At 36.1% G+C, this 25,813-nt stretch overlaps 1 protein-coding gene and 1 long non-coding RNA gene across 3 annotated transcripts in view; both read left to right on the forward strand.

The window, feature by feature from the left end:
- The first annotated feature begins 1,150 nt into the window (after positions 1-1,150).
- Positions 1,151-13,506, forward strand: LOC129265876 (calpain small subunit 2-like). Its single transcript, XM_064101430.1, has 10 exons — positions 1,151-1,267; positions 1,455-1,491; positions 2,312-2,386; positions 3,428-3,485; positions 4,703-4,761; positions 5,447-5,515; positions 6,345-6,423; positions 7,264-7,380; positions 10,269-10,321; positions 11,602-13,506. The coding sequence occupies exons 2-10, from the start codon at positions 1,477-1,479 to the stop codon at positions 11,626-11,628; spliced, it is 552 nt and encodes a 183-aa protein (XP_063957500.1). The 5' UTR covers positions 1,151-1,267; positions 1,455-1,476; the 3' UTR covers positions 11,629-13,506.
- Positions 13,507-17,118: 3,612 nt separating this feature from the next.
- LOC135154746 (uncharacterized) overlaps positions 17,119-25,813 on the forward strand; it is a 30,164-nt gene continuing 21,469 nt past the window's right edge. Inside the window, exons 1-3 of one of the 2 annotated variants that reach the window (XR_010294149.1) lie at positions 17,119-17,335; positions 22,917-23,153; positions 24,938-25,074. This is a non-coding gene — a long non-coding RNA (uncharacterized LOC135154746). Of the gene's footprint in view, positions 17,336-22,892; positions 23,166-24,910; positions 25,075-25,813 lie in introns of both variants that reach the window. The other variant, XR_010294148.1, reaches the window with a different exon arrangement.

Raw genomic sequence — 25,813 nt, forward strand, 5'->3', positions numbered from 1 at the left:
AGGAGATAAATGGACAAGAGCTAGAGAGAGAGAGGGGGGCGAGGAGGGGGAATAGGCAGACAGAAGAAAGAAACACTAAAAAAAAGTGATGATGAAATGATTATGACAAATGTTATTTAGTAATCAATATTGACATAACAATTTCTATATTATTTTTGCAAAAAAAAATAAACAAACATACAAATTATGATAATGAAGTAGGAAAATAGGTATTAAAGGGATATGGAGAAAAATTAAATTATTTCAGCGTTTAAGCATTTGTATATATTTGTTAAGTTTTTTTGGGGATGATTGCTGTGCTGAGTGGGGTTTTTTTAGGGGGGGGGGCTTTGGTTAAAGCAGCTTTTGCTTGTTGCTTTAATTGCTAGCAGAATTACATTAGGCCTATTTTTTACTTTGTGTTTGTTTGTCGATCATGTAAATAGGATAGTGTTGCTTTGCATCCAGGGAATTAACCATTAATGGCAACAGGAGAAGCTTACCCGATACACGCACGGCAGCGGCCTACCAAAGACCCAGGGTATGGAGATTGAATGCAATACATCTCCGAATGTTGATTCCAAGTGATATAAAATACAAATTGTTTGATCTACGAATCGGAATGTGAACAGTGTAAGAAAGAAGTGATACATGGAAAGAATGCGTTCTGCTTAAAACCATAAAAATCAACTTCCAAATATCATTCCCCCACCGCCCTATTACCAAGATAAAATTTTGTAACATATCACAAATATATGCTAATCGAATTATTACGCCTTCATTATAATTTATGATTTGCAATTTCTAATGAATCTAATTTGTGAAAAAAAAATGCGCGACAGAGATGTCATAGACGTCACGGCTCATCATTTTGCAAGTATTATTCAAGGATATCAGGAAAAATTAACAACCAGAAAATTATTATGAACCCTCGAATAAGCATCGCCGTCATTTACAATCCATACATTTCGAGCCATGCATATATATTTCCGTTCCCCCATCTTTTAATCTTTTTCATGCATTTGGCCGGAACAAATGAATGACTTTTCCTACTTTTAATTTACTTATATGTCTGGAAACCACTTGAACTTTGGACAAAGAAGCTCGGCTATATGTAATTTAAGTGCCTGTCAAGTATTTCCAGGATGCCACGCCCATTTTTTTTTTACCTATAGAGGCGACGGGCTAGAGGCTTTCAGCATACCACAGGGCTAAACTGCGGCGTGATTTCCCTTTTGGGTTTATTTTAAGTCGGCAAAAGGGCAACTTATCCTATTTTTGTAGAAAAGTAAGTAAAAAAAAACATTATTCTTATGGTTCTTTCACTAATTATTCATGTATTAATCATTAGTTCTTATGACAGATTTCTGAGATAAAATCTGCTCCGTCATCTCTCTTACTGTTTTCACTTCCTTGTTGCAATAATTTCGAATGTCACAAAATTATTGTTAAAACTAAATTTCTTACATCTTTAGATCAACAAAAGGAAAATCCACAATGTCTTACAGACAGGTAAGGAATATTTATCTATATTGTCTAAAATTTAACAAGTAGTAGTAGTAGTAGTAGTAGTAGTAGTAGTAGTAGTAGTAGTAGTAGTATAGTAGTAGTAGTAGTAGTAGTAGATGGTAGTAGTGCTAGTAGTAGTGGTAGTAGTGGTGGTGGTGGTAGTAGTAGTATATTAAATCTTGGTTTTGAACATGAAAAGTAATTCGAAAGTTATGACTAAGTGTTAATGAAAACTGTGTTTGTTAAAAGGAAGATTTGTTGAGCAGATTTTTAATGGCTTAATTTTGTTTAATAACATAAAGATTTATCACATATTGATTCATCATATTTATTTAGTAGTAGTAGTAGTAGTAGTGGTAGTAGTAGTAGAAGTAGTAGTAGTAGTAGTAGTAGTAGTAGTAGTAATAGTAATAGTAGTAGTAGTAGTAGTAGTAGTAGTAGTAGTAGTAGTAGTAGTAGTAGTAGTAGTAGTAGTAGTAGTATGGTGGTGGTGGTAGTATATAGTAGTAGTAGTAGTAGCAGTAGTAGCAGTAGAAGTAGTAGTAGTAGTAGTAGTAGTAGTAGTAGCAGTAGTGGCATTAGTAGCAGTAGCAGTAGTAGTAGTAGTAGTAGTAGTAGTAGTAGTATATTAAATCTTGGTTTTGAACATGAAAAGTAATTCGAAAGTTATGACTAAGTGGTAAATGAAAACTGTGTTTGTTAAATGGAAGATTTGTTGAGCAGATTTTTAATGGCTTAATTTTTTTATGACATAAAGATTTATCACATATTGACTTATCATATTTATGTATTTACGATGATACTAATTTGGTTTATTTGATAGCAAAGAGAGAATGAAGAAGAGGAGGATCGGGAGACAATTCGGTTCAGAAAAATTTTCAAGGAAGTTTCGGGTCCGGTAAGAAAATATTAATTGTTTATTACAAAAGACAGAATTGGGAAGAGATTGTATGTGAGAATGCAAGGAGAATGTAAAATGACGATTGTATATTAGAGGGGAATATGAAAAAGGAGAAGGGGAGAGGAAAATGAGAGTTAGAGGGGGGATCAAAACACGACAGATTGCAACTAGAAATCAAGTTCTGAAGAAGAGTTTTCGCCAACGTATAGCCCAAACAAATTAGATATAGCAATTATACTAATTTCTGATTGGTACATATACATGTACATTAACATTTCACATAAAAATCTATATTTTGGAGCCTTTGTTCATAAACTAACGATCATGGATATTGGATATTCTATTGAAAGTAAAAAAAGAAAATTTTCAAGTTCGTTCTATATATGCAATATATTATTTTGATAGTATATACAATGACTTTAAATTAAAAAAACTGTACTGACAATTATGTGACACTGCAGGCAAGATGCTTGGACCTTTCGAAGGCCTTTCAGACAAAACAATTTTATGCGAAGCGTTATGAAAACAAAACAGAAATCTACAGAATACATCATATTCACAAACCACAGAGGGTTCACACTTTATGCCCAACCTCAAAAGATTTGGCAGTTACTTTTGATAAGGGTTGTAACAAAGGAAAATTTAAACAATTCCCACACTGCTCTGCTCATCTATAAAATTATATGCGCTAGGGTAGGACTTGGATATTTAACAAATTTTGCAGTACACGTATAACTATTGATTGAATTGCAGCAATGGATATTATTTTCAAGGGTTAAACCATGCAATACAAACATTCCTTCTTTTGTTTTAAGATGATTGGGTATATTTCCCAAATTAGATCAATTTTTATGAACTTTAATTAAATGATATTATATTTTTTCACATAAACTACCAAAGCATTATTGCGAAAGCGTTTTTATTTTTTTTGTCATCTCACTTTCCAAGCGACTCATACAAGCACATTTTTCTCTTTTTTTTTGGGGGGGGGGGTGTATAAAAGTTGATTTACTAGTAATATCTTTGTTTTTTATATAGGATATGGAGGTTGATGCCTGGGAACTTCGGGACATTCTAAATTCAGCTCTACGACAAGGTAAAAGTGTGTTTTGGAATCTTTCGTCAAATCTGTTATACAAGCACATACGAGTTTATTTTTATATGCTACATTTTTAAAGGTCAAGTCCACCCCAGACGAATGTTGATTTGAATAAATAGAGAAAAATCAAACAAGCATTATGCTGAAAATTTCATCAAAATCAGATGCAAAATAAGAAAGTTGTGACATTTTAAAGTTTCGCTTTAATTTCACAAAACAGTTATATGCACATCCTGGTCTGTATATCATCCACTCACTATTTCTTTTGTATTTTATTATATGAAATATTCTAATTTTCTCCTCTTTGTAAAGTGAAACAACGATTAATTCCTCCCTGAACCTGTGGAATTAGCATTGTTTAATACTATATGGTTCAGTCAAGTTGATCCTTATTGTAAAATCTGTAAAAAATGAAATATTGTATATTTCAAACAATAGAAAACAAAAGAAATAGTGAGTGAGGGATAATTATCATTGACCGTCTCATTTGCATGTCACTGAGATGTGCATATTACTGTTTTGTGAAAAATAAGCGAAACTTTAAAATGTCATAACTTTTTTTATTTTACATCCGATTTTGATGAAATGTTTAGCGTTATGCTAGTTTGATTTTTCTATGTTTATTCCCGTGTTTATTCAAATCAATATTTTTGTGGGGTGGACTTGACCTTTAAATACTGTCACTTTAGGAACAAGTTTTATGAAACAGCAATCTGATAAATTAGACTGAATGGTCGACGTGATATGATATCAAAATATACATATTTATTTTTAGTTGCATCATAAACAAAATTTCATTTTCGACGTGATATTTGCAATACTGGCTATTACCTTTAATTCAGTTCTGTACAAAAAATCACAGGACAGAATGAAATTCATCTACGTTTGATGCCTTATATCATGTATGTATTTTAAAAAAAGAAAAAAAAACCTGCTTAATTTTCGTCGACCGCTCAGCTTGCTTAAGACTATTTTTTACATCTTAATTGAAGTTATTGTTCAAATATTGCATGTGGGAATATATGAAAGAAAAATCAGATGCTTTGAAGTCGTATATTTGTTTATAACTTTGTACTATGTATTATATTTATGATTTTCTTTTATTTTGTTGATAATACTTATGAAAGCTATAAAAGCATTCTTCCCCAAACCTTAGAATCACAGCAAACATTGTCGAAAATCAATTTTCTTTTTTGTTTTCTTTTCCTCTTCAGATCTACGTCGTGAACGTTTTAGCCTTGAATCCTGCAAGAGTATGGTGGCTCTCAGCGATGTATCCTTTTTCTATTTTGTAAGAAGAAAATAATGAATAAACATAGCAAGTGCTTATGATAGCGCTAGAATAAAAGTGGTGTGTGGGTGGAATAACTTCGTATTCAATAAAGATTTTTTTTTTTCAATAAAACATATTTGAAAGGAATGTCCTGATTCGATTTTACTGCCCATCATAAGTTGACTATTAGACTGAAAATGGATTTGGAATGACAAAAAGAATGGAGTGGACGTTATATTGGTGTAGTTTTGGATTTGATGTTATTTCCTATATTTTGTTGTGCACCTTGAATGCATCGGGAGAATGAAACCGTAATTATTTGAGACTTCCCCTTTAAACGACCCCGCGGTACTCCCTATTAATTTCAGAAATAAAAATCAAAACGATTCAGTAACTCCTCACACATAGCGTATCTGCATTATTATCATAATTATTGTCATGAATGTTTTTCTTCCTGTTTCAACAACATCAGCTCAATAATTACATCCATGTTCCATCTTCATCATCATTATCATCATCATCGTCATCATCACCACCATTACCATCACCATCATCATCATCATCATTGCCATCATCATCATCACCACCACCACCACCACCACCACCACCACCATGTAGCCCCATGTTTTTGCCGAATGAAGAAGTCTTTTTTTCCATTGATAATTTCCTGAACTTAACCACTCAGGATGATCGCACTGGCAAACTTAGCTTTAATGAGTTCAGAGAGCTTTGGGACAAAATCTGCGAATTCAAGGTACTGACAACCTAGTGACTAAGTTGATTTATTTATATTTTTTATATATATATATATAAATGCAACCGAATGTAATCCAGTACTGTACACGCTGCTATATGCTTGGCAATGTTTGAGGATTTTTTTTGCCCCCCTGTATAGCCGCTATAGCGCCACCACTTTTTGTATGCAGTCTGAATTTTTTTATTAAAATTCAAGAGTGAAATTCATATTTAATGGCTGTCATTTTGAACTGATGAGTGATGACAAATCTTCACTAAAAGATAATGTACAGCTTTTAATGCAAAATGCTTCTAATACAATTGGCATCAAAACTAAGTTTACTCTGTTCAATTATTTGAGAATATATAACTCTGATTTTGGGTGCCAAAACGTGTATGCGATAAGAATTCCATAAATTGTCGATAGAAGTGTCAATCGTTATTTTAGCATTTATTCTTCAAACTCACAATTTACCCTTTTTTGTCAAACTAAAATTGATTTATTCAAATTCTGCCCTCTTTGAATTTTCTTTCGATAAAATGCGAACATGTTTTTTTTTTTTTACATAAATCATCCCCGATTCAGATTAATGTTGCAATACCCGTATGATAATCAAGGAGCACTCTAAATTCATTGAATTGTGGTTGGGATTCAAATAGAAATTAGATTGAAATAATGAATCTTAATCTAATATACTATATCGTTCTATTGTAGATTACTAAAACCCTTTTTTATTAAATGATCCGCCCTCTTCATTATATTCAAGATTGATTTTAACTAACAAAATTAATTGATTTGACAATTTTATTCGTTTTCTTCATTTATTTATTTTTCTTTTTGGATGCAGGACTTATTCCAGAAGGCAGATTCTGATAATTCTGGGATGATTAACACGAACGAGATGAGAGTGGCTTTAGCATCCCTTGGTAAGATCATAGACCTGTTGACATGGAAAGAGTTGCAATCACACCTATAACTCCTAAAATCAAATGCAACTTGATTTAGAACCAATCAGAAGCACGCATTTGGGACTAAAGTGGCGTATGTAAGGAGTAGCAGAGGGGGGGGGGTGAGGCACGTGTCCGGAACCATGAAGCCTAGCTGGTCTGACGAAATAATATTATCGCTATTCTCATATAATTTTTTTCGCTATATAATTTTGATTGTCAAACAGGTTTCAGCCAATATTCATCGAGTTGTCAAAAATGTCAATATGAATACAAAGCTATTTATTATTTTTTTTGCGATCTAATGACTATTATCAAAGAAAAACATAATTTACGAATTGAACAAAGTTATGGTAAAAATATTTAATAATGACATGTATTTTACAAGATTCAATAAGATTCAGTAAGATTCAAATTGTAAAGTTCATATTATAAGTTATGTCCGTGATAAAATCAAATATCCATGGAAACGTCATTTGATAATCACGTTTCCGGCCCATTGTTTTTATTTTATCCACAACAGATAAATAGTGTAAATTTCATGCTTTAATTTGTGAAAGAATTAGATATTTCATTGAAAGCTCACCGCACAAGTTTTCATTAATATACCAATTTCAACTGCAAGAACCTTAAGAATTTGCAAGTAAAGTGCGTATGTTTTGTATTTGTCTCGTGTTTTACAATGTAAATATATTATTTTGAAAAATGACAATGATAATGGCGTGTTCATTTTTATTAGTGATTTGGTACTAGTGATTCTTTATTTAGAACAATCATTGATTTGTTTTCTAGTATTTATTTCGTTTTCCCGCCCCTCAGGCTTCAAGCTAAAGAGTGACGTCATCAAAGGATTAGGTTTGACATACGGAGATAAGGATGGTAACCTCTCATTTGCTAATTTTATCCACGTGGTCATTAGAGTCAAATATATTCACAGTAAGTTGACCATTTATGAATTCCTTCATTTATCACCATGAATTGCTCATCTATTTACACTTCTTTTATCTAGGTGTGAATTCATGAACAGTCGTGACAACTTTTAATGTGCAGGTCCTTTGTACTTATTCACAAAATGTAAATAATTATTAGGGTCCTGGGAACAATTTTTTTTTACAGGGGGTGCTGATGTAAATTTGAAAAGCAAAAAAAAAAGGTTTTCACTCCACATTGGTCCAGAGAAATTTGAAAAGCAAAAAAAGGGGGTTTCGTCTTCAAGAATACCTGGGGGTGCTGCCTTTGGAGAATAATACACGGAGCACCCCAAAGGAAACTTTTGGGGGTGCTGATCGGCTTCAGCACCCCCTCTTCCCATGAAGATTACAACAAGGTGTAACAAAAATATAACAAACATAGTATAACAAAGACACAAGTCTCCGTGATCTGCCACCGAAAAGATAGTCCATGCCTTGATTTCTTCTCGCCCTGATTTCTGTAATGTCCGTTTTTTTTCAATCTTCCCCAGGCTCATTTATTTAAGCTTCAAAATGCAGCTGCTCGCATCGTCAAATAAACGCTCTCATATCATTTCCATCTTGAATTCGCTGCATTGGCTCCCGATCAAATATCGGATTATCTTTAAGATTTTGTGCTTGCTTTTCATCATTCACGGATCAGCACACCTCTCTCTCTGTTTTGATCCTCCGCTCTTCGGAGATTAGCGATAAATCGCGATAAAACACCACAATACAGTTTTTCCTTTATTAATTGCTACAGACCAAGCAGGTCTTTGCGCTCATCCTCTTCTGGTTACCTTGTTATTTCAAAACGTTTCAAAAACTTGGGGGAAAAGATCATTTGCTTATGCATGCCCCACTTTGTGGTATAGCCTTCCTGAAGACATAAAAAATGCATCTCTATCAAGACTTAAAAATCTTCTGAAAACTCTTTTATCTAACTCTTAGCTCTTTATGCGCCTTGAGCAGTCTGCAGATTGGATTTGGCGCTTTACAAGTCACATTATTATTATTACTATTATTTCCATTGTCCACAACTTGATGTTATGTTGGTATATTAAACAGCAACCGGACTTCTTCCAGAAATCTAGGGTTATTGTTCTATATTCTATCAAATGGGTCCTCTTCTCATTGTTATTATTATCATTATTATTTCCATTGTCCACAACTTGATGTTATTTTGGTATATTAAACAGCAACCGGACTTCTTCCAGAAATCTAGGGTTATTGTTCTATATTCTATCAAATGGGTCCTCTTCTCATTGTTCACTTCTCTTTCTAATTCAAGACCTTCCGTAAGATATGAGCTGTTCCAAGCAAGCTTGCCTTCTGTATCGTTTCAAAGGACACCTCGACTCCTAGAACAGCCAGAAAGCTTCTGTGTCTTGTTGTCACTGTTCCTAAGGCTCCGATGACTATTGGTACCACCTTCGTCTTCACCTTCCATATCCTTCTCAGCTCCCATGCCAAATCGTTATACTTCTGTATCTTTTACTCCTCTTTACGCCAAGCTCTGCAGTCTCCCGGAATCGCAATATCTATGATGAGACATTCTTTTTCCTTCTTCTTTAAGAGAACGATGTCTGGTCGTCTAGCTTCAATGACCTTGTCTGTCTGGATATTAAAATCCCATAAAAGTTTTACATCGTCGTTCTCTACTACAGGCTCTGCCCGATGTTCGTACCATTTTTCCGCATGGGGTAAATGGTACTTCTTGGCTAGACCCCAATGAACTGCAGCTGCTACTCTGTCGTGCCTTCCTTTGTACTCTGTCTGTGCCATTTTGCTGCATTCACTCACCAGATGAGACACCGTTTCGTCTTTGTCATGACACATTCTACATGAGGAAGATGTATGCTCCTTTTCAACTTTGGCTCTTCGGTAATTTGTTCTAATTGCTTGGTCCTGAGCAGCAACTAGCATACTTTCCGTCTCCTTCTTTAAACTTCCTCGTTTCAGCCACTGCCAACTCTCTGGGCCAGCAAACTCCTCTGTCTGTCTTAAATGCTGCCCGTGCATCACCTTCTCTTTCCATCCTTCCAGTCTCATTTTCCTTTGATCAGCCTTCAGCTGTTTCGCTGTCACATCCTTTCCTTTCCTCATCGACTCTTTGACTGCCGTCATGATGGTATCCATCTGGCCTTCAATATAGCAGTATAGGCTTTGTTCCTCATATCTTACAGTCTCCTCTATTCCAGCCAGACCACGTCCTCCCTTCTCTCTTGACACATAAAGTCTATCTACATCAGACTTTGGGTGAAACATCCCATGCATAGTTAGCAACTTCCTTGTCTTCCTGTCCAGGGTTTCGAGTTCAAGCTTGTTCCATTCAACTATGCCAGCAGCATATCTCACTAGGGCTACTGCCCAAGTGTTAACAGCCTTCACCATGTTTCCAGCATTTAGTTTGGATTTGAGCACCTTCCGAATTCTCCTGATATACTCTGCCTCAATCTTCTTCTTCATTTCTTGATGTTTCAGCTGATCTGCCTCTAATATTCCGAGATATTTATAGCTACCACCGTCTTCGATTGATCTGATCTCTTCTCCGTTCGGCATCTGGAAGTTGTTGTCATTGGCTGGCTTACCTCTTATGAGAGTAATCATTGCACATTTATCCAACCCAAACTGCATACCGATGTCTTCGCTGAAGATCCGCACAGTGTTGATGAGAGACTCCAAGTCACTTCGTGTCTTACCAAACAGCTTCAATTATTATTACTATTATTATTATTATTTTTATCATCATTGTCATTATTATATGAGGGTAAGTTATTAGGTAGACCTAATTATTTCATTTTCTCAAAATCTACAGAATGAGCTATTAATTTCAATTAAAAATTGTTTGTTTCTTCTTTTGTTTGTTTCTAGATGCCTTCGAATCTAAGTGTCGCGGTGATAAGGCTAGATTCAGCCCAGAAGAGGTAGGTGTATACGTTAAACAACATTGTCCTTTATCTATATAGAGTCTTGGGTACTCTGCCTGACAAAAATAATACTTTGGGAAGCAACGTGAAAAAAATAAAGGAAAATGTTGGCTATAGTATGTCAAAAAAAAATCATATGGAATTGGATTTGGTTTAAGATAAAAATGTTATTACTTTTAAAGTCAATTTTTTAGTTGTTTTTCATAAGCATAAATGTTTGGGGTTTTTGGTAATAGCCTAAATATGTAGACAAAATTTAAATCTAACGATTTGGCTTGTTGCAACGATTATTTTCTTCCCCCTGGAAGAAGCCCCCCTCCCCCAACCGCACTCCTTTACATTTATATTGTTTGTATTAGTAAACATTACTCTTTAATTCATATCATGTATACTTATTTCTTGATCTGTTAGGGAGAAATTTATCAACTTTGTTATTTCTTTTCTTAATCACCTATTTCATTTCACCATATGTGATATTTTACCCATTCTGCTTGCTGAATGTCATTTTGGTCAGATAGTATACAGTTGTTGTGTGTCCGGACAGGTTGTGTGTCCGGACGATCAATTTTAGAAAGTCATTTGGAAAAATTTACAGGCGAAGTTTCATCAACTTTTAGTACAAAATGTTAGGAAATATTATAGAGAACAAAATAGAAGATGATTACAACTATTCGGTTCATATTTTTAGTGTAATCCGAAGACAAAAAAGAAGGCTTCAAAAATATAAAGTGTCCGGACACCCGACCCCCCCCCCCTGTAGTGATTTTGATACGAATGTCTGTAGTTGTTTTTTATTATATGACAATGGTTCAGAATCCCATTAAATTTTATTACATAGCTTACCTTTATTAACGTTAACAAATTTCAGTTAAAATGAAAAACTTAGGTAGCACACTGGGGACGTAAAATCGGGGAGGTTGGGGGAGCTTCCATACACCCCAACCCTATGTTTTATTCCATAAACTTGTTCAAAACGTATATGAACATTCGATTGGTATTTTTGCACGGTCGGCCCCCTCCCACTTTTTAAGCCGTTCTGCGACCCCTGTCACAGTCGAGACTCGAAACGACCAAGATTTATTTCAAGGTGTCGTTTTCAAACAATTTGTATTAATTTATTTTTGAAGATAATTATAATTTATTTTTATACGGAAAGTGCAAAGCATTGAAACATCATGTTCTTTAGTCTGTTTAATTAGATCTGATTAATAAAATTAAAATTTTAGTTTACATTTGCTGACACGGGGTTTTAATGTTTGTAATATCCTTCATTTCAGTTCCTCGTTGCGGAGATCTACTCTTAAATTCTCCCGATGTCAAAGTGGATTGTTAGACGCAGCTCGGTGATTTCATACCAAAATAGACATAGAATGGTATATTAAAAGGCAAATAGTTGCATGAAAAATTACAAAGTTACTTGTATCTTTTCGTGATGAAATGCGTTTATATATCTATTATCATAATTTTTATTATATCTAGTATATTAGGTATTTTCTTAACTGCTTAAAGGAAAAGGAGAGTTTCAAAATGTAGTAAGCGTTTTAGATTGATCTTTTTTCATTGTCTGTATTCGTCTTTTTCTAATCCTTCATAATCTCCTTCTCGATGCAAAAAAAACCTTGGTATTCTGGCAGTTCTACTGGATGGTATTTAACTTACATATTATAGAAACCCTATATTTTGATTGGCCACTGATCATTTTCACCATGGCGATAACCACCTGTTTTTTTATACAATGCGACCTAGAAGTAGGTGTTTTGATCAAGGTTGGATTCAATACTTACATAAATTATTTTGGAACACCCCGAGATAATATCAATGATCATTTTTTTGTACAAGAAAGGAGTTTTCACCTGACAAAGGATGCAATATTTGTCTTTCAAAATCTTTAAAAATAAATCAAGAGTAAACGTAGCTATAACTAATAAAATAAAGAAAAGGATAATGTTGTCATAAACTCATACCAAAAAAAAAAGCCATGTACTGTGAGTTTTTTGTAAAAATGGTCGCTTTGCCCCGAACGGACTCCGCCTCTGATTACGATCAATAATTTTAATCCGTTAAACAAATTATCGTTCGGTGTATGTGACGTGACAATCAGAAGTAGATATGAACATGGTGGTGAATGGAATTCTTTTAAAAACAGCTTTTATGTCATGATAGATAAAGTGAGCAATGTGAGTATTATTCATAGAATCTAATTACCTAATTGATATTAATTAAGTAGGGTAATCTGGGTCCCGTACACAAAAGGTTAGCGATTATCCGGATACGCTTGACTTTCACGATTAACTATTAGTCAATGTAATCAATCGTTAAAAGTGTTCTATGATTGCTATCCATTTTGTTACGGGCCCCTTTCCCAACCTAGTATACATGTTGTTTTTTCTAGAATATTTGAATACCTGTAAAAAAAAAACAGTGCTCTTAAACTTGTTATGTTATAGTGTTACTGAACCAAGCAAACCTGAAAAGACATTGAGTTTCCTAAAGTGCCTCAATCTAAAAGATGAGAATATTCATATTTCACAAAACGCGAATTATGGTTTTATATCCTGACTCATCCTGAGGAACATTTCATGAGAAGTTTTGTCAGTGATTTCACTTATATTCATCTGCCGATTCAATTAGATGCAATGGTTCAGTATAGGTGTTAACAATAGTCGGTGAAAATCGTTGACTTATAATTGTTTCATAAACTGATCCCATATAGCTAATTAATTGAGCCCTCTCTCTCAAAAAGAAATGTTTTAATCAAACCTAACACTAATTGCGCACCAAATATTTATGTTTAATCTTAATCGTTTCAATCATGATCATGAGCCATCTGTGTGTCAAATTGTCAATTACTGTCATCAAGTGAAAACAAGGTAGGCCTATATATACCTGTATATACTGTGTCAGTTTCTTGATTTATAATAACTATAACTATAAATGCATTGAAAATGTCCTTTTTGCATGTTATATTTTGCGTTATTAGCACGAGTGTGTTAAGCACACTGAATCACTGCAAGAATTACGAGAAATAGGAAATGAAATATTAAATAGTCAATGTATAATCTTTATTTCATATACGCTTCGCCTTTTCAAACAGAAATAATGTAAGCATTCTCTCCAAACCTGCAAAAATAATAGTTTTGAATTAAAGTGTTTTCTAATATTAAACATCTAAAAAAACAAAATTGTATATATATCGTCATCTTCCTTTGTTGCTGTTGTTGTTGTTGTTCATTGGCTTACTAAAGAAAAATGTACGAAAATATATATGGATGTGAGGGAATATTGCAGAGGAAGAGAAGAGAGAGAGTGAGAGAAAGAAAGAAAGAAAGAAAGAAGTAGAACAAGTCTCAGGTTTTATATGATTAAATGCCCTGATTATATAAGGACCCATGATCAATCCCATGTATAGATTTGAAGGCTATTAATTTTGGACGCACTTTATAAAAGTTTGAAAATAATTACTTTTCTGCCAAAATGCCAAGGGGTTCGCTCTTGAATTTATTATTTTTTATATAAATGTCTGAAGTTGCGTGGTTAAAAGGTGATCACATTTTTGATAAAAATTATCCCTCGATTATCGTGGTTAAGCATATAGGCCTAAGCCTATTTGCTGATTAAAACTTGGATATGATTTCATTAGTATAGAAATTGATTTATGAATATCAAAATTAGTAAATTCAGATCTTTAAAGTTTTAATATTATTCCACAGTTTGACTCGTCAGTATCCAAATCCCTATATGAAAATGTGTACTTTAAATCTATAAATTCAGAGTTTAATGGAACATTGTGAGCATAAAGGTTTAAGAACTCAAAGGACACCCCTCCCCTCCCCTACCGATAACCACTCAGAGAAGACAGCATGAACACATTTGTGCATCCACTGGAGTGCCACGAACACATTTCGTGCAATGGTTATACAGATATTATGCCTATATATTGCATTTTGAGGAGTGCATTACATGCACGAGTGATTCCATTGTTCAGTTCAGCTTATGGTCAAGAGGTTTAACATTATTGTCACAGGAGTGATTTTTTTTATGAATAAAAGAAATAAATATAGACTGTTTGAAAAAAAAATGGCACTCGCTGATTACGCCACTAACGCCTCTAAACTAAAAACAGGAAGAAAAAATAATCCCTTACATAATTATGTGTCGGTACTACCCCCCCCCCCCCCCCACCAACCATTGTCACCGATCATGCCCATTCAATGTGGAAATAACGTACTGTTTAAAGTGAAATTTGAGGCAATCGTTAAAAACATTTATTCAAAGTCAATTCCACCCCAGAAAATGTTGATTTGAAATTGAATCAATAAAATAAAAAATCAAACAAGCATAACGCTGAAAATTCATCAAATCTGATGTAAAATGAGTAACTTACGACGTTTTAAAGTTTCCCTTATTTTTCACAGAACAGTTATTTATTTATTTATTTATTTATTTCAAATATTTAAAGTTATGTGCACAACTCAGCGATATGCAAATAAAAGAGTTGATATCGCCGTGCGCGAGGAGATATGATCGAAATATACAAGTTATTTCACAGGTATGACCAAGAGATAGTGCCAGATTTGGGCCAGGTGCATGGGCCTACCAGAGGTCATGATAAGAAATTGTACATTCCGAGGTCAGTAACTGAGAAACGTAAGAATTCTTTTTACATAAGAATGAGGAAACCTTGGAATAGCCTAAGTAATGAATTAGTAAATGCACCCAGTGTCCACAGCTTCGAGAATGAACTGGATAAGTATTGGAAATGTGAACCTGTGAAGTACAAGTTTGACGCTGACCCACCAGGACATGATCCGGCCAACCTAAAGAGGAGACAGAATTTGGAACTGAATATAGAGTCTTAGACTGCGTTCAGAAGCATCCATAAGTATCCATAAGTAAGTATAATATCATCCACTTACTATTTATCTTATTGTTTTAATTATATCTTGTCCTATAAGCAAACAACGAATTGAGGAAATTTAGCAATTTGTTTGTTTACAACAATTAACATTTTCCCCTTCAACTTAGGTAAAACGAAGTGAATTGTTTCTTGGAAATCACATCTTAATCGAATCTGTACTAAAATTCCAAGATCTAATCCAAATCCAAATGACATAACGAATAGATCAACCTTATCAAGGTTTAGGTTTTTATGCAGGAAAATTTTGTTTGCCGTTTACTGATCTTTTGCATGTAACATTTAGTGCTTCCTCCCTTCTGCCCCACCCGGACTGCAACAGTGTTTGATTGAAATCAATTTAAGATTAATTTTTATTAATTTTGTAATAATTTGATCTTATCATGTTATACTGTATTTCTTTTTGTTTTATCTCAAATAATGTTTGAATTTGTTATTTATATGTATTCAATACGGTACCCTTTTTTTTAATCTTGTTTTCATTTCAGTAATGTTTTTTATTTCAAAAGTGCATTGCATACAGGATGTGCATATAACTGTCCAATGAAATTAAGAGAAACTTTAAGATATCATAACTTTCCATAGAGATGTATACTAATAACGCATATACATCTCTATGTAACTTTCTTAGTTTACATCAACGAACGTAGAGGGCAGCAACACACAAGCGTGTTGCTCTAAGGAAGGTCAACTCGATACGCGCATGCAGCTGAGGTACGCGCATATTTTATCATTTATGCCAACGAAATCATACGCCGATCCAATACAACAACAAATTAGTAGCGATCACGAAAACAATATGAAAGAATATGACTACAACGATATCAAAGATAACATTAGAAAATTATGTTGGAGAATATACATACATTTAAAAACATACGTTGATATTTAAAACTATACAAATATTACAAGTTTTAGAAACTAAATCATTACCAAATCGGTGATTGTTGTTATCAGCGATTTCACCAGACGGCTGTATTAGGTGATTTGCGTCGAGACGATTTTGTGACCACTCGCAAAGCATTTCGGGATTGAATATGACCACCTTATTTTCTCTGAGCTCTTCGCTGAACCCATCATCACAGTGCAGCTGCAGCGCAGCGCGCAGCCAATGCAATGCATCCGATGCATGGGTTTTTTCGCCGTCCATAGTCTCGGACTCGAAGTTGAAATTTAGACCCGGATTTCGGGGAAACAGCGCCTTTATTTCAGATTTATAGATTTAAAAGTCGAATGAAATTAAAAATTTGAAATCTAACCTTGAACAATAATCGTTGATAAACATCAGCCCTGAAGCAATTGCACTTCAAATCAGACTAGGCAAATTGGACGTCATTGTCTATGTTGCTAGAAGGTCTATGACGAGTCGCCTGAAGCCCCAGCGCATCATCAACGTCACTAGCTAGCTGCGCGACCGGCCCAGACTCGGCGCACCCAGGCCAGAAAAATGACCTCGATTATTACGGTGGTTTTCTATGCATTTATTAGTGGTGCAGCGAAATTCAGCAGAAGAAAATAAGAGATATGAGGTATCCTCGTCATAGACTTAATATTCCAAAATGAGGAAAAATGTCAAAATCATGATTATTTAAGCTAAATATTTTCTTTAAAAATAAAAGTAATATCTTTAATATTTATACTCAAAATAACCGATCTAATAATTGTTCATTAAAAAATATTTGAAATTAACAAATGAAAAAAAAATCAACTCGACAAATTTCCCAAAACCCCACCTTATTTTTTAGAGTGGTCACAGAATTCGAGCGGAGTTGACCTTCCTTAGAGCAACACGCTTGTGTGTTGCTGCCCTCTACGTTCGTTGGTTTACATCCGATTTTGATGGAATTTTCCTGTGTTTTAATGGATTTTCTGAGGGCGCCCTTTCAAATTGAGAAAGCTAAGATGGTCGACGGCGGCAATCTCAAAATTTGAAAGGAGATTGAAACTAGAGCTGTGTTATGTAACATGATATCTCTTCAAGTCTTTTAGATTCCTCTTTTCTGAGCAAAGATGAGTTTAAATATCTCCCACCCTGTCTCCCTTTAGTATTCGCCTGAAAAGTAGAAGTCTGGGTCATCCCTGCCGCGCCGAAGAAGGTGAGTCACATCACTTTTCCCACCGCCGGCCGATGCCCCAGGCCAAGCCTAGCGCATTTGGCCGGGTGACCGTAGCCTGGAGGCGTCTGGGGAGTGAAAGACTTATACGTACGGTATGGTCACTCCCCTAACGCCTGGCACTGTCCCCTATACTATCCTACACACCGAGGGAAAATGCAACTATAGAAATGCGCGTAACTGCTAGTTATGTTTAGATTCTAGCTTTAAAACTTATGTACATGGGTAAAAATATTGGTTGGCAACGTTTGGCAAAAAATAAGTGTTGATGGATTTGAAATGACGAATAAATTAATATGAATAAGAAAAGTAGAAGAGAGTTCACTTACACTTGTTGACATCGCCATCTTTGATCCTTTTAATTGCAACCTAGTTACGTGACGCGTATAGAGGGCGGCAAAATCATGAGCGGTGCTAGATTAAAAAGTGCTAAAATGTCCCGCTTCAACCACTGAACTAGAAATACATAGAGAAAACATATTGCATTTTGCCTTCTACGGCGCGGCGCGTTCTCGAACAATTGACCTAGCAAAATGGCGGCGGTCATGTGACTTATCGAGTTCGCCAGCGATGTTTTGCTTGGGTGTACACGGCTTCCACGTATTTCTAGTTCAGTGGTTGAAGCGGGACATTTTAGCACTTTTTAATCTAGCACCGCTCATGATTTTGCCGCCCTCTATACGCGTCACGTAACTAGGTTGCAATTACAAAGGATCAAAGATGGCGATGTCAACAAGTGTAAGTGAACTCTCTTCTACTTTTCTTATTCATATTAATTTATTCGTCATTTCAAATCCATCAACACTTATTTTTTGCCAAACGTTGCCAACCAATATTTTTACCCATGTACATAAGTTTTAAAGCTAGAATCTAAACATAACTAGCAGTTTGGCGCATTTCTATAGTTGCATTTTCCCTCGGTGTGTAGGATAGTATAGGGGACAGTGCCAGGCGTTAGGGGAGTGACCATACCGTACGTACAGTATAAGTCTTTCACTCCCCAGACGCCTCCAGGCTAGGTGACCGGTGAGCAAACATGCGCTGTAACTGTAAGTTACACCACAGCCACAGCTTACTGCGGCAGCCCGAACACAGTGTATACCCAGTTGTAACACAGTACGTGTTCGGGCTGCCGCAGTAAACCCAGTTGTTGTGTGTCCGGACAGGTTGTGTGTCCGGACGATCAATTTCAGAAAGTCATTTTGAAAATTTTACAGGCGAAGTTTCATCAATTTTTAGTACAAATTGTTAGGAAATATTATTTAGGCCTATAGAGAACAAAATAGAACAATTAGAACATGATTACAATTATTGAATTCATATTTTTAGTGTAGGCCCTAGGCCTAATCCAAAGACAAAAAAGAATGCTTCAAAAATTATAAAGTGTCCGGACATCCGACCCCCCCATCCTACTGTGTCGAGGTCCCCGGGGCCGGGGCAACACCACAGGCACAGCTAACGTTAGATCTACAGCTCTAGTTGCAGGCGCATGAACGCGGGGGGCCGGGGTACTCGACCACAAAAGTGGTAGGTACCGGTATGTGCGGCGGGCGAGACAAAAAATTAGGGCCCTACCTAATTAGAGCGGGCTAATTGTAAAAAGGACTGAAGGAGGGTCCTCGGAACTACAAATCATTTAAATGTTTGTGAAAATGGGCTTGGTCTTAGAATGGAACGGGTCGCCTGCACAGAGGCGATGGTCGGACAGCACTCTGCGGGCCAATTTTTTCACCAAAATTAAATGCAGATCAATGCAGCTGGAACGGCGGGGCAAATAATATGTGAAGCTTTGGAACGGATTTCTTTCTTTTTTCTCGATAAGAATAAAATGCTATGCTTAGCCTTTGGTTTGGAATTGGAGCGGCTTTCTTTGTTCTTTTAAATTTACTTTCTCCATCTCTTCTATTTCTCCGCATACTTCTTTTTTTCTTCTCTTTCTCTTTCCTCTTCTCTCTCTTCCTCTTCTTCTTTATCTACTTTTAAGGACGTTCCACAGTTAAAGTGAAATCCATGTCATTTTCACCAAACTTTGCACATAGATACTTTAGAACCTTAATATTCGAAATATGCAAAAATTAACATAGGTCCATGTGCTTGATTTTTTGCTATAGAGCTTCAAAGTTCACCCAAATTGATGTTCTTAAGAATTGCGCATTCAAAAGAATTTGGCATTTTTAGACCGCCCAAGATTACTACAATGAGTTTAAACCTCCATTACTCATTCAAAATACATGAAAAGGTCATCAAATTTCGCAAGAGAGTTAATGATTGTATCGTTAAAATGGAGAATCTATTAATAGTGCTATTTGTTTGCAATTTTAAGTTTAACAGCACTGTCAGTTCTTAAAAATGGCGTAAAAGATAACAAAATCCCAATCTGAAAAATGTAAAATTTCAGTAACAAACTACAAACGTACAATAAATGCTGCACTTTATTCAAAATCCATGTCATTTTCACCAAAATTTGCAGAGTTGTAGAGGAAGGTATACCTAAGAGGTACAAACATTAAAAAATAGGGGTTCATGTGCTTGTTTTTAAACTATCAGCATTTTTATTAGAGCAAATGTGCTTTTTATAACACCAAAAATGGGCCGAATGCTTAGTATCTATGTGAAGAAAAAATCAAAACCACTCTACCATTTATTCAAACTCGGGCTAATATTCGTGATTCTTGGCAGCACTGCAGAGTAAAGTATTTTGAAATTGTAGAGAATATTTTTTTTAATGGTCCATGGAATAATTCAATTTTTTAGCTTCATGAAATAACGCATCGGATCTGCAGTTAAAGTGCAGAAGATGAGAAAAATCAGCTCATACCCGCAGCTAATTAATACCTGTTCATCCATTGTGACGTCAGCGCGCAGAGTGTAAACTATGCGCAGATCATAATGCGCACAAATATAACTGTGGAACGTCCTTAAATTAAAAGTAATGTAAGTTCACGAGCATTTGCAATAGTACTAGGTTTTGCACGTGAGTGGAGCTTGATGTGGGAGAGTCAATCAAGTCTCTGGTCAGTAGAGGCGCACGGCCAATATGGGAGACTGTCTCCCATGAGAGAGATTATCTCCAATATCGGAGACTTTTTATAAAGAATTTGGGTATCCAATTTCAGAGACAGTCTCCAGTTTGGGAGACCAATTTTCTTTGTTTACATTTGCTGCAAAAGGATTATCTTGGCAGCAAATAAAAATGTGATAAGCTACCAGATTCCTCATGAAAAATTACCCCTTTTCACTTGGCGGTGCTGCACCATCCCGAGTTTGCTCAATCTCGAGATTTTAGCCCGATCGGCCCACTTCGCGATTAATCTGGAGATTCAAGAAACCCCGTCTCCACCATCGCAAGAAGAGCGATTCCTTCTCGAGCGAGGCAACAAGCCCGATATTCCGAGCATGCGCACTTTCGGATCTTGGAGTTTCAACGGCCGCGCTTTTGAATAACTTCCCGCGATATGCAAGCAATGTACTCCTTTTACTAGCATTTTCGCCGAATTCGACCGGTGTTATGCAACAATCCTCTCAGCTCAGCGAGTGAAGAAGTGATTTTTTGTTCGTTAAATATGATGGCGGAGTAGGAGGCAACGACAGAGAGAGAGAGAGAGGGAGAGAAGGAGGAAAGAAATGCTATTTGCTCACATTTTGCGAAGGAATAAGACGACACTGCTGTCAGTGTTGTTATTGAATATGACCATCGTCGATGAGCGCCTCCCCCTTCGGTCTGGTCTCTCCCAAAATCCATTCACTGGTGGGACACCATCGTTGCTGATTAGGCAATTGATGAACGCTATTCGCGATAATATCTATTCGCATGTATAAAGTTGACTTTCGCACGTGTTTATGTTTTGACCAAGGCGGAAGTGGAACGCGAATTGCATTATGGACTGACGTCATGAATAAATTACCCCAAGTCCAATCTCGAGTGCGTCTGCACCTACGAATTAGCGGGATAATTCGTAAAATAGCGCGCTATTTTGCAAATAAACCCGAGTTGACTTGGGATTGCAATCTCGAGATTAATCCTACGAACTAGCGCGATAATTGCGTCTCCACTGCAAACTCGAGATTTTTCAGATCGGGATAATTTGCCGGATCAGAAATAGCGCGCTAATTTGAAAACTCGGGATGGTGCAGACGGCCCTATTGTCTACTTTAAAAATTCACTGTTTACTTTTGTTTTTATAAGGATTTTTGTTGTCATCCACACACAAAACAAATGGGCTTCTGACCTCAGTGGGACAAAATTGTGGGTGGAAAAAATCATGCTTTTGTTGGTGTTGTTTCTTTTGTTCTTTTGCAAAGCAAGTCTCCAATATGGGAGAATGTCTCCCTTATTGGAGAGAGTCTCCCATATTGGCCGTGCGCCTCTACTGCTGGTATACCATCATACACGTCATCAAATTCGAGTCAATTCAGAGACCGATGCGAGGCATATTTTTGAGAGGCATTATAGTGCTTTTTAATTGGCAATTTACACCTTATGTATTATTTTCGTTATTTTCAAATGACCTAATGAAATCCCCACATCATTACCTTTTTATTGATATATAATAAGACCATATTTATAATCAATATATTTCTCCTTTAATGTATTTTTTTTTCAATTCAATATCACCAAGAATTTATCAAAACTTTTATGCTCTCTCTTCAGTAAATCCAGTGCATGGAATTCAGTGATGCCACTCATTGCCCTGAAATATACTAGTCATATGATATGCATTTATAAAATATCAAAGCATTGATCCCCCACCCCTAATAATTCAGATTTTGTATGACTTTTATTTTCACTTAAAATTGGAAGTGTATTAAGGACTGGAATGTGTGCAGAGGAGTTGACAAGGACAGCTTTTACAATCTCACTTGAATACTGAGGGTAGGGGATAGACTGAAATAAATTTCAAGGAGATATTATGCAACACCCCCCCCCCTGCATGCTGCTACCTTCACCAAATATATAGTCTTCTTTATCTTCTCTTAAGCCTATGAAAAACGCATAGACACTCACTCTTTCCCATTCTATGGTTAACTAAGTTTCAACATCATTAAAGTCTCTGCATTCGCTCCACCCCACCCCCCCCCCCCAAAAAAAAATCAAATATGATTTTTAAAAATTGAAAATAGATAAATATTTCGCTTCTTCCGCCACCTATGGATGAATTGGCAATTAACTATTTTCATTTGTTGGAAAAACAATTCCATCCTATCCTAGTATGGCAGTGGAATATCAGGACAATCCAGAGCTATTGATTTTTTTCAATCTCCAATTTTACCTTTTGCTTTCTTGTTTCAAAGATTATCACCACACTTATCCACGTGGCAAGACATCATCGCATTGAATATCGTTTTTATATCAATAAAAATAACTGAATATATACTGCATAAATTTGATACATTTTTTATACTACTAGGATGTGTTTAAATGACAATAAGAAAATGCCAAGCAGAATTGCGCAGATAAAAGTAACACTAATGTGAAATTAGGAGAGTCTTAGATATCACAACTGTATGTCCATAAATAAATCTTATCCATTCAAAACAGTACATCACATTTTTTTTTGCTCAGATCAACAAGTGAGAGGAGTGCAACCGAAATTTTTCAGGCTAGCTGCATTTCCGAAGGTTGTGGATGACTTCGACTGCACCTACATACAGATCCATGGTGTTTGCCTTGGGGCAGCCTAACGGTCTATATAAAGCTGTAAAAGTTTTTTCAACATTGACGTACAGTTGACATGTGATGCAGACTTTATCATCACTATTGTTGCAGCCGGGGAGTACTCATGATAGCAGGATTTTTACGGTAAGAATTAATGTTGTAACCCGCACCCGTTGCGGTACGGGTTAACCTGCCGGTATGCCCCCGATTGCGGGTTGCGGGCCGGGCCGAGTTCATTCTCAAACCCGCAGACCGTCATACGAAAAAAAGGGAGAAGTAACGACGCATAATAAAAACATTAACAATGAAAATTGAGTAAGGATCATGTGCTTCTTACGTGGCGGATTCTTTTAGAGACGTAGATATTTCCTTTAAAAAAATGCCGGCGTATTTTTGTCTTGTGAACAGTGAACAGGACTGAGACAGTTCGACATAATACATCGAGTTGCTCTTTCAAAGGAGCGCCAGTGCAGCGCAGTCAGAGAAAGGAATGTTTTACGACTGGGAGAGGGAGAGAGAGAGAGGGGAGGGGATGGGATGTGTTCGGAGAATGTAGACAGAAGCCAGAATACATTTCGTAATCATGTCTGGCAAGGAGCGAGTGATAGGCCACGTGGTAGAGAAAGGATTGCTTTATGACTTGGAGTGGGGCGAGTCGAGCCCGTTTCCACGGCAACGCTCGCTGTTTGAGCTCGAGGGATTTGCGGTGCACGGCAGTGAGACAGTTGTTTGCTTATTGGATTACCAACTTAGGTCATGACCTGATAGAGCGTGCCGTCAGGTCAGAGTGTTAGCTGCCCTTTTTTGTATTTTTTTTAAAGACATGCTAAGCTGGTCTAGTCTAGTGGCTAACTAACCCTCCTTTTCGTTATTTCATACATTTTGTGATGATAACTGAAGCCCCCGCACCCTGAATGCCCAGATCTCTTAATTTTTCCGATGTACAATTGATTGAAAGTCTTTAAGATTTCTGAAGATGTAAAATTGGATTGCAATGGATTGCAAGTTTCTTGCAAATACCTCTCTCTTGACCGATCGATCGAGAGAGATAAAAAATAGAAAATAAATAAAAGCCTAGCTAAGCACTAGTAAGTAAGTAACACAAGCTGTTTACGTAAGTTCATGGGCGCCCTCGTGCACGTTTGTATTAGTTTACAAAGAATTGGAAGAAATACAAAAACAGAAGGAAATAATATAGAGATATACAAGAAGAAAAAATTGACTGTATCATTATCCTGGTATTTATTTCAATTTGATTAATTTACAGACGAGGTCCCATAGAATTGAATATTGTAATTACGATTGTTGTGAGTCGCCGTGTCGACCGACCTGGACTGAAAAACAACATTGCCGATCTTTGCTGGGCAGCCTGGGCTAGCTAGCACGCGCTGAGCTGCGGCTCCAATCAGAGGAGTTTATTGCGTAATGCTTTCAATTTCGAGATCAGAGCGGACCCATTTCGTGGTACAAAGTCACCCCAAAAAACATTTTCTCTCCGGAATAAAAGGCGAATTTGCAAATTGTAAGTAAATTCACTCTAGGCTAGGTTAGTAGTTGGCATATATTTTCCTGATTTGAGCCTGTATAGTGTGGGGATTGCAGAAATAATATTTTTCATTTTTCAAAGATAAATTGACTTGCGGGTTAAAACCCGACGGGTCAGCGGGTCCCGCTTGCAAATTATTGGATTATACGGGACGGTACGGTTCGGGTTTTCACTTGCGGGTTACAACATTAGAGGGAATATTGTTCTAAAAGTATAACAATTCAATAAACTACTAGTAGTAGAAATGGTAGAGGAGAGGTATCCTCATTCAGTAACATCTGTCATTGATCTCAGATATCCATACAAATGTCCATACACAAATATCTATTTACAAACTTAAAATGAAATTCAATAGAAAATTTGTATGCATTATCTTTTACAGAACAACATGGTTGGACTTGGAGTTGAAGCTGGTGTGTTAAATGGAATACTACTTGGAGACTCAGAGTACGCTCTCCAACAACACCTTGTGACGCCTGTGCCCCTGCCTGCCCCAAGAACTGAGTGGAGATATATCCAGTAAGTAACATCCAGTATTAAATTGAGTTGGCATAGGTAACAGGCATTAGTTGAAATACAAAATCACAAGCATTACAACATCCATGTGATTATCTTAAATATGAATTAAAAAAAAAATCTTCTCTTTTAAAATAACCACATGTTTTTCGGACACCGGGATTAGATTGGCACCAAATTGACAGGAGATGAAATCATTAAAAAAAATTTGGTCAATACACCTGTACCTTAATGTCACTCTCAGTTTTTCTTCACATGTCAGTTTGAAATAAATGAAAAATTTATAGCCACATCATCAAGTACTTAAGATGCCAGTTTGAAGATTTGACAGTCATTAAAAGGCTTTCTTGGCCTATGTTTTACTGGCTTCAAGTAAAAATAGGCCCTTTTTTCTCATGAAAGTGTCTGTTTTTATTACACAAAGCGCCCTTTACATTCTCAGTGAAGCACAATGTTACAGACTTATTGTACAAAGAGTCTATTTTTTAATGGAACCATATACACTATCATGAGTTGCATCCAGTACTATTCTTGCTTGTATCATTTCCAGTTTTATCAACATTGAATCCGTGGTTATCTACATAGCATTGTTTGTTACAATGTCTCTTACGCTTCCACTTCCGACTTCTAGTACATTGCATAGATGTGCTACATGGGAGAGTGTGTGTTTGTTCAACAGAATGTTCTCCATGTAACTCTGCATAAAGAATAACCCTTTCATTGAGAGGCTGGCTGTCAATGT

This window comes from Lytechinus pictus, chromosome 7 (assembly GCF_037042905.1).
Source record: "Lytechinus pictus isolate F3 Inbred chromosome 7, Lp3.0, whole genome shotgun sequence".
NCBI classification, from domain to species: Eukaryota; Metazoa; Echinodermata; class Echinoidea; order Temnopleuroida; family Toxopneustidae; genus Lytechinus; species Lytechinus pictus.

Coding starts and splice junctions, on each gene's coding strand:
- LOC129265876 (XM_064101430.1), top strand. Junction 2,387..3,427: donor TCAAGGAAGTTTCGGGTCCG/GTAAGAAAATAT, acceptor TTTTTTATATAG/GATATGGAGGTTGATGCCTG. Junction 10,322..11,601: donor CTAGATTCAGCCCAGAAGAG/GTAGGTGTATAC, acceptor CCTTCATTTCAG/TTCCTCGTTGCGGAGATCTA.